The sequence below is a fragment of the Hippocampus comes genome, unplaced genomic scaffold (assembly GCF_001891065.2).
Source record: "Hippocampus comes isolate QL1 unplaced genomic scaffold, H_comes_QL1_v1.1 scaffold174, whole genome shotgun sequence".
In the NCBI taxonomy this organism is placed as follows: domain Eukaryota; kingdom Metazoa; phylum Chordata; class Actinopteri; order Syngnathiformes; family Syngnathidae; genus Hippocampus; species Hippocampus comes.
In genome coordinates this window covers 2167-12016 of record NW_017805983.1, presented here as the reverse complement: position 1 = coordinate 12016, position 9850 = coordinate 2167, and the positions used below count along the sequence as shown (strand labels likewise).

At 44.1% G+C, this 9850-nt stretch overlaps 1 protein-coding gene across 15 annotated transcripts in view; it reads left to right on the top strand.

Moving 5' to 3' along the window:
- The window catches only part of nrxn3b (neurexin 3b), a 215121-nt gene extending 205475 nt beyond the window's left edge, over positions 1-9646 (top strand). For 12 of the 15 annotated variants that reach the window (XM_019891069.1, XM_019891076.1, XM_019891075.1 and 9 more), the window contains one exon: positions 7149-9646. In XM_019891069.1, the coding sequence (XP_019746628.1) occupies positions 7149-8134 (986 nt within the window). In that variant the 3' untranslated portion in view covers positions 8135-9646. Of the gene's footprint in view, positions 1-4330; positions 4582-7148 lie in introns of those variants that run through there. The other 3 variants (XM_019891081.1, XM_019891083.1, XM_019891082.1) reach the window with 2 other exon arrangements.
- Positions 9647-9850: the final 204 nt, after the last annotated feature.

Below are 9850 nucleotides of genomic sequence, written 5' to 3'. Positions count from 1 at the left end.
CCTCCCCCTATTCCTCTTCTCTTGTTTGTACCTCTGTTTTCCTTTCGTTGAAGGTCTGCCTTACCTGAAACATTCTAATAGAGAACAGATATCCTCGAATTTCTGTGCGCATTGTCTCTCTTCCCTTTTCTCATCCTGCCTTCCCTCCTCCCTGCACACACACACACACACACACACACACACACACACACACACACACACACACACAAAAGCTCACGTTTATTTCTGCAGACGAGAACACAAACATGCACACTGTCAATGTGATCCGACAGACTTGGAAAACAAGATATTAAGTGACATTGTTGAGGAAGCTCGGGTTTGACTGCTGCCTTTACTACTCACTGCAGTCCCAGCACAGAAATGGTGACTTTCGGCGGCGCAACAACCTGCTGTTCCGCTGGCCAAAACGACCTTCTCGCACGCCATTCGTAGACTTGAAAAGTTCCATGAAACTGGTTTTCGTAGACTTGAAAAGTTCCATGAAACTGGTTTTCGCATCATGCTGACACTTTGGCTATCTTGTTAATATTGGATATCGTGACATTATTTTCCCACCGCTGTTGCTAAGCCAACCGGAGTGGTGTCCTGGCAGCGAATTTGAATTGCCACGACAAGAATGGAGATAAATAGACTCCTTTTTTTAAAAAGTTGGCTGACATTTTCAGACAAGTTCGATATTTCCAATTTCCAAATCATTTCCGTATCGCTTTTTTGTGTCATCTCAACTTTGGAATGATGACCCTCAGCTTTGACCCTCAAGCCCAAGTTTTCTCAAATCCGTAGCCTCCCCTCAGATAGAATCGGGGCTCACATCCAGTGCACCCTCATATGTACCCGTCATGGACATTTTGTCATGTTGACACAGAAATTCATCACCTCATTCCTGAACCCACTTCCAGTCGTCATGCATGACATGATGTTCAATTTACGTTTTTTTTTTTTTTTTTTTAAACCTTTGCTTTGGTCTTTCTCCTGTGATGCACATGTGAACATCTTTGGTGTTGATTATGGCCCAGTTGCTGGGCGTCTTTCCATAAAAAAAAAAAAATGTTTTCATTGTTTTTTGTTTTCCTTTGGTTTAAGTTGTTGGGGACGCGACTGGGGCATTTTTTTGTTTTGTTGTGGTGGTGGTGGTGTTTTTTTTTTTTTTTCTTTTGGTGTCTTTCTCATCATCCACCGTTCATCCTCCAAGCAAGGACAGAGCCGCTCCTCCTCCCGTTTTTGCCTCATCTTGTGCCGCATGAACTTTTGGTGGTTGGAAAATTCAAAGTTCTCCTCCTCATCGAGTTTGTGTGGATTGATTATTTTGTGCCATATGGCTTTGAAACAAACACGTGCCCCCCCCCCCTCCCCCGCCCCCATTGTCAAACGTAGGGAAATGAAAGGCAACCAAATCTTTTATTGCCATCATGGTTTTGTTCTGCCTAATGCAGGCGACCCCATTCTGTCTGAAGAAAGTTGCGTGTGAACGACTGACTTCCCCCTCCCATCTCCGTCCACACTCACCCATCCTTCTTTTGCCCCCGCGCCTCTCTGCATCTACCGTTTGAATGCAGATGGCATAAAAAGACTTTGATTGCGACCAAGTATATCTGTTTTTCTATTTTATCTGTTGCTCCAAGTAGAAGGCATTTGTGGCATGCACCCCGCATCGGACTGCGGCGCAGCTCCAGAAAACGAACACATAAGCCCCCCCGCCCCCACCCCCCGTTCCTCCCCTCGACATGCCCCTGCTTCTGCACGCCTACGACTGGCCTCCATTGTCGGTGCTGCTGCTGCTGCTGCTTCTCCGTCACCCATGACTGTCCGCTAACTTCCTTACCGAGTAGCCTTTGTGGAGCATGTCGTCGTGTGTCACTTGAACTGGTTGTCTCTCTATCTTCGTGATGTGTGTCCTACCTGTCTGCTGTGTGCGGGTGTCTTCTGGTTGTGCTGTCTGTCTTTTATTTAAAAAAAAAAAAAACTGTTCAACCCTTATCCTTGATCCCATGTGGGTTCCACAAGAGAGCAAACGAGGAGAGTCGTGCCCATTCGCATTCCAAGTAGAACGTGAAATAGACGATATATATCTGTGGGCTGCCTAACAGATGGTCCGTGTACTCATAAAGCTCACCCTATTTCCGCTTTAACTGCACCAGCTGAACTTATTTTGTTCAGTGTCGTATGTAAAAATAGTCGTCAGCGGCCCGTCACTTTTTTCAAGGTGATTTGAAGGCAAGCATTATCATCTTGGGCCCTTTCGTTTTATGGACATCTGGTAATCAGCCTGCGACATGTGGGAGGTGAATGAATGCGCTTCAAGCGGGTCTCCGGGCACAATACGCGCGTCCACAATAGGATTTGGAGTCCTCAAATTACTGACTCGTCCAGAATTTTCAGGGTTGAAATCCCATTGACTTGGTTAGCGCTGGCACTCGGCGGCTTTCGGCTTTCATGGGATGCGCGCGTGGCAAAATCCCTTCCTCGTGGTCACGATTCATCTCCGTTCGGACGGCTCAGCAAACGCAGGATAGACACGGGAACGCCGTCTTCGGAGAAGAAAGTGCCGAGAAGTGCCGTTCAACACATTTCTGCATCTGCGACCTTTAAACCGCTGAGACTCCCAGTCAATCAAGATTGCGGGCTTATTTACTTAACAAGGCCTCAGAATTCTGTAGGTACCGTGTATGATTTTTTTTTTTTTTTTTCCCCGCCAAGGGTGATGAGAAAACGCCTCAAACATTGATTAGTTCTGCTACTCTTTCTTAGCAATAACAGCACCAGCGCTGGGACTGTATCGCCACGCGCGTCTCTTTTTAAAAAGAGAAGCAGCCGCATGTCGAGGGAAATGGAGAGTTACAGTATTTTGGCCGAGGCGGAGCTTTCATCCGTCCAATCGCGTCCATCTGGACAAGTGCGGTAACGCAAACAAAATTTGGGTAGGTAAGCATAGCATCGTGTTTACCAGGAAGAAATGCTTGTGCAAGAGCTTAGCTGGGATTAAAGTGTTTACCAAAACATCAAGGTCCTCTCCACCTATTTGAAGCTTTTTTTGACTGCCGCAGCTTTTCTTGCTCGCAAATGTTTTGTGGATAGAATACAAACAACACTGCCAAGTAAATGAGGGCGGAGGATGTAGCCCAACCTTAAGAGCAATCTCCCAACTCTCCACGAAGTCTGCTCTTGTGGAACCCGTGACCTCAACTGTTGCATCTGTCAGACGAAGGCTGTTGGTTGCTCACGATTGAATAATGATCGGTCGACTTGTGCCCTTTGCTGGGTTACAGGACCAAAATGTTGCTTATACGGTGCGCCTTCCTTCACCCACTTGTCGAATTGCATACCAATGCTTCCTTTGCCTGAGAAAACATCCTGCAGCCCTTGGTGACAGGTAGCCCCTGTCAAGCCTCTACCCCGACACCCCTCCCCAAGCTTGTCGTAGTGTTATGATGTTATCTTACTCTCCCTAAATGCAACTTACTTAAGCATGCATTAACCCAATGTCTAACACTGGAATAAAAAAACAAAAAACAACAAAAAAAAAAACGCCAATTCAATAGAAAATGTTCCTCTCCTTTCTGACGTACATCCAGACCGCACGCTCTGTCCTGTCTCCAAAATACTAACAAGAGAAATGTTTTTTTTTGTTTTGTTTTGTTTTTACTAACTAACTAATAATACAAATGTTTATTATTAGTTAAAGGAAGGTGGTGACACTTGACCTTGAAACTGTCCCTCCTCTCTTTTTAATTGTCTGCCTCAGTGTGTGCTTTCTGGTTGTTCATCTTTGGTATAGTGTGACAAATTTAATGCCTTTTCTTGCTTGCTAATCTGTTTGTTTATTTATTTATTGTCCTCAGGACGCATATATGATTTCCAGCATATATGTGCACCTCTGTTCTTTCTTTCTGAAAATGTCAAGATTTGAAATATCTGCTCATTTGCTAAGATTGACTCCTGACAATGTTTCTTATGATTGTTTTGTTTTTTTTCCAATTGGACTGACGCTTCCTCTTTTCTCTGTGAATCCGCGACACCAAAATTTGGCGACGTTTGAAACTGAAAAAAAAAAGATAATAATGATCATGGGCGCACAGAGAAAACAAAAAAAAAAGTTGGAGCCGCTATCTGTGCAAACTGTTTAAATGCTGCTCTCTACGATTTTCCTGTCACTTGATGCCTAGCTGAGATTGAAATTGGAACGTAATGACCGGGCGGCTTTTGGTGCATGGCAAAGAAGTTGCAGTTTAGGGTTTGTAAAAACTGTCAGTGTTGAGAGTGCTGTTCTCTTTTGTAGATGGGCATGTACGAATATGCTCATTGTTTGTATATCCCCATCCCTTCCTTACAGCCAAAAGCTCTAATGCCGCCCGACCGCTTCGTGCCGCCTTTACATGGACATGGCAACTGATGTACACGTTCACCCCCATCTCTATCATTTCCTTCCTAGTATGTTCATAGGTTACCCCCCCACCCCCGTCTCACACGCCCCCCCACTCCCATATCCTTTAATGTCCAGATTCCAAGATATGTACAGTCCTCCTTTTGTTCAAAGCTAATGAACAAGGTAGCGAGAAAAAAAAAAAACAACTAATGAGGCTGTACACGTTAATGAAAGTTAACCATAAAGGAGTAAGTGTAGATAAATGATTTTTTTAATACAAAATATCTTTTGAAAAATATATCTTAAAAAAAAAAATCTATCTATATCGATCTATCCTGAAGAGAATGTTGCCGATTATTTTTCATGTCATGTGTGGATGTGTATGTGTTGTTGCCTCCCTGTCCCATCCTGTCGAAAAAGACAAATATCGACAAAGTAAGGCGAAAAGTGCTCAAAGGTAACCTACATATAACTTGTCCAGAGGCATTCTTACGCAACTTTCTTTTGTAAACTTTTTTTTTTCTTCCTGCCAAAATCATGCGGGCAATTTGTTGATGTAAGTTGACAAAACTGATGGTATGCTTTCTTCTTTTCAAAACTGTCCTTTTTGTAGGCTTTTATGATTTGTTGTTATTTTTGGTCTGTCGTCGTTTGTTTGTCTCTTTCCGAGCTGACTGTTTTTTTTTTCTCTTCTTAATTATGACTGATCCCTTTCTGGATAGCTCTATCTGTGGCTTTTACTTTGTGAATGTTTCAACGTTTGCTCTAACAACGTTTTTTTGCAATGCCTCATCCTTTTCTTTGATTTTAGTTGTGTTCCTTTCATCTCAGTTTTTTTTTTCTTTCCACATTGCTGTTCCATAAGGTTTGCATCTCTTTCTCGTGCCCTTTTTGTGAGCCTTTGCAATGTACAAGCAAGCCACTTTGGCAAGAGGATGAGCAGCTTCAATGCACATCTGAATGTTTTCGGACTTTTACAACGTTGTACTGGTAAAGAATGATTTACATTCCCGTTAATGACTATGGAAGATGATTGTTCCCCTTGGGAAGAATTGAAGTACGATTTTTAGCATCCCTTATGTTCCGCACTATAAGGCGCAGCGAAAAGTCTTCCATTTTCTTAAAAGCTCACAGCGCGCCTTAAAATCCGGTGCGCTTTGTCCGTCTCCGTGCCTTCTCTTCTTCCGTTCGACTCGAGAGGCGTTCATGACCTCCTCCAAAAAATGTAAATTAACGATTCCTTCAATGAAACTACAAATATTGAAAATAATGCATGAAAACAGAAAATCAAGCAAGGAAATCAGAAAATAAATTCTATAGCCCCCCCGACAGAATGTATTTTGTGATTTCCTCATTTGTGAATAAAGTACACAACAAAGGAATAAATAACAAACACTTCTGAGACAGTCCAGTCTCCTACATTTTACTGACATCTAATTGTTCTGTTGGAGCTATGCTCAAGGAAATGCCCAAATAAATTCTGTATAATTTATTTTGAGATTTCCTCGCTTGATTTTCTGTTTTGATGCACTATTTTCAATTTTCGTAGTTTCATTGAAGGAATCGGTAATTTACGTTTTTTGGAGGCGGTCGTGAACGCCTCTCGGGTCGAATGGAAGGAGCATAGCTCCATCTAGTGGATGCAATGTAGATTGCATTTTATAATCCAGTGCGTCCAATATATGAAAAAAAAAAAAAAAGACAAAATAGGCCATTCATTGAAGGTGCGCCTCATAATCCAGTGCGCCTTTTAGTGCAGAAAATACAGTAATATTTAACGTTGCGTGTTTAATGCCCGATTGAGGCCTTCGGGGTGAGGACGTCAGCGTGCCCACGAGAAAACATTCAGATGTTTTTGGACTGCCGAATGACTTTGTGCCATGGTGGTGGTAACTGTAGGAGTCAAAAGGCAAGAGAGGCCAGCGGCAAATTGGGGAGCCCGCCGATACGGAGGAGGGGAAAAAAATTGCCGTCGTTTTCACCACCAAGTTTGTGTGGATTTCACACAGGTCTGTTTTTTTTTTTAAGCGGCATGTGTCATTTATGTAGAAGCCAAACACCCAAGCAACTTTTTATTTGGGTTCTGTTTTGACAGTATTTGTATGAAAGCAAGGTGAACGTTTGTTCTTATTTGCTCATGCATATTCTTTTGCAACATTCACCTCTGAGGAAATGAAACAAGCCTCTTAAAAGGCTTACCGTGAGTGCAGATTTAGGCTCCTGCTTCACACCCGATGACACACATTTTTTTTTTAGCACTTAGATAATTTTTTTTTTTTTTTTTATATCATTGACAAAATGTGCCCATCCTTCCACTTGTCAATTGATTTGAAATGTAATTGAAGAAGCAAGCGGTGCGACGAGATGATAGCAAACATCATTTTATATCGTCGTGGAAAAGCTGACAGTGAGGCAAACCAAGTCCAGTGGCGAGGATACTTGCAGCTGTCGGTGTATGGAGTCATTTTGTTGCCGCTCACCCCGGTGCATCCCTTCGAGCCTTTTGATGCAACACATACCTTCCTAATGGCTGGTCCTTTTACCGTGGCTCTTGTTTGGTTCGAACTTTTCTTACGTTTGCACTGCTGCTGTCTTTTCTGTTTCCAAATTTCTTTCTTGTTTTTGGTATTCATTTCTTCCCTATGTTGAGCTTTGCATTTTGCGTTCTCTGATCATCTGCTTAAATTTTTTTTTTTTTTTTTTTTTTTTGCTGTTGCTACTTTGAACCCGGGAGCCTTTGTGCCACCTGACGCGCGTCTCTCTTTCTCTCTCTGTGGCTTTGCAGGAGGGGAGCTAGTCATCCCCGTCTTAGTGGAGGATCCCATAGACATTCCTTCTGTATCCACCCGCTCTTCTTTCATCTCCCTCCCCCCAACCCTCCACCCCCTCCTCACCATTATCGAGACCACCAAAGAATCCTTGGCCATGGCCACCGAGGCGGGGCGACCTTGCTTGTCGGACCGAGGCGGCGATGATTGTGATGATGGTGGTGATGATGATGGTGATGATGGTGATGATGATGATGGCATGGTGATTTCGGGGTTTGGCTCTGGCGAAGCGTTCGACTCTAGCCTGCCCCCGACTGACGATGAAGATTTTGACAACACCTTCTCCCTGGTAACAGATAAGATCTTGACCACATCAACCTATGAAGGCGGCTACAAAGCCCTCGCACCCAAGTGGGAGGCCAAGGACTTGAGGCCTAGCAAAGCCTCTGAGGCAGGTAGGACTACGGCCACCTTGCCTCTGCCCAACCCCCGGGGCACGCCAGCCGCGGCGGCCCCCTCGGCCGCGCTTCCCAAGCTGCCCGCTGGGAAAATGAACAACCGCGAGGTCAAACCCCCGCAGCCGGACATAGTCCTGCTGCCCCTCCCCACGTCCTTCGATCCGGACGGCACCAAGCCGCGGGGTCCTTACATCACCTCGCCCATGCTGCGCACGGTGCCCGCCGCCTTACCCACGGTGCCCGGCGTGGTGCGGCGAGTCCCGCCGGGGGCCTCGGAGGTCATACGGGAATCGAGCAGCACCACGGGCATGGTGGTGGGCATTGTCTCGGCCGCCGCCCTCTGCATCCTCATCCTCCTCTACGCTATGTACAAGTACAGAAACAGGGACGAGGGGTCCTACCAGGTGGACGAGACGCGCAACTACATCAGCAACTCGGCGCAAACCAACGGCGCCGTGGTGAAAGATAAAACCCCCAGCGGCAGCGCCAAAGGCAGCGCCGCCAGCAAGAGACCCAAAGACAAGGACAAGGAATATTATGTATAGAAATCGAGACGTTTCCCCAACTCAAAGAGAACAAACTGCTCGAAAGAAATATAGAAACATTTTGACAGTACCATATTGGCAACTGTGATCTCTTTTGAACTCAACACTTTGTGAGTCGCCACAAAAAAACATAAAATAAAAGCAACAATAAAAGACGTGACGTGGAAAAAAAAAAAGCACACTTACTATTGTAAGAGTTCTGGAAAGACAATTCACATCTTCGCTGGGACTCCACGCGGATCTTTACAAGGATTTCCAGCCGAAGACTGTTGGAAGCGAGGAAAAACCGAAGCATCCACATAACCGCCCGAGGCTTTTGATCGCGCGTTTGATCTATCGGAGTAGTGCCGACCCCCGACCTGGTAACCTTGTAAAATACGATCACTGTCATTTGGGTTATTCGGAGCTTGCATGTGAGGTGTACGTGATTGGTGCTGGCATCTGTGCAGGGGGGAAGGGACCTCAAGGGGCAACGCTTGTTGGGAAGACGCAGTTTTGGGTTTGAGGTGACGTAGCTTTCATGGATGTGGTTGAAGTACAAAACTTAGTTGTTTTTTTTTTGTTTGTTTGTTTTTTTTTGCGTTTCATTAATGTAGGCATTGTTTGTGGAAAGATGGCAGCACACAACACTGTGACCACCCAGCAGGATGTGACATCAGTGCATCTCTCTCTTCCTTTCTGTCTCCTTGATTGTTGACTGGAAACTTCAATGAGGGAAGCCATGATGATATTCTTCATATTTTGAAAACGTGAAGGCCTCATGACCTGAAACAATGTTAAATATGTCGCCGATGAATTTGTGGGGGGGGGGGGGGAAATCATATTTTGTATTTGGTTTCTGCTGTTCTTTGCTGGTGAATTTCATGTTCTGTTTTTGTTTGTTCAACCTTTCGTTTGGTTTAAATTCCCCGCTGTAGCAACAGAGAAAAAATCTTGTTCTTTTGCCAGCACTACGCGGAGACAAAAGGCTCAAACACATTTTTGGGGTGAAATATCGGATAAGACAACTTGTCTGACTTGGTTTATCTCTTAGTGGATTTTTGACTGTGCTGAAACTGTCACTCTGTGGACTATTTTGATGATTTTCATGTTCTGTATGTATTTATTTTACCTGTTGGGGTTCTTTTTTTTTTTAAGCCTAAATTGAAAAAAAAAAAAAGAGGAATCAAAAAGAGATGATTTTATTCCAATGGGTTTGGAGAAACATTGCCAGCACCTTGACTTTCAGTTTCATTCCTTCCTCGGTTCTTAACTGTGACACCAAACTTCTTGTCAGCTCAGCATTTGATTGGTTTTCTTCGTTTACTGTTGTAGCTTAATTTCATGTCTTGTCTCTAGGATGTTAAACATTTTTTATTCATCATTCCATGAATTATTGCTGAACTTATCTGTTCTCGTTCATTTTCAAATAGGTCAACGTTCACTATGATTTTTTTTTTTTTTTTTTTGTGTTGGTACTTGACTCGTCTTCTGCTCCTTTGACTCCGAACCCTGAAATTAAAGAAAAAGATAGAATGTTGTTCCCAAACTTTTTTGATTGTGTGTGCACCTGTGACTGTGTCATTCTAGTGGCGAGACGGAGATGTGCCGAGATCGTCTCTGTTCACGACTATTCACCAAAACACATTTTCTCAACCGCTTTCCAACACTTCAACGATTTCCTCTTCGACCAAACGGCAGATGCATTTCCATATAAATGAAACGTGTAGCTATCAT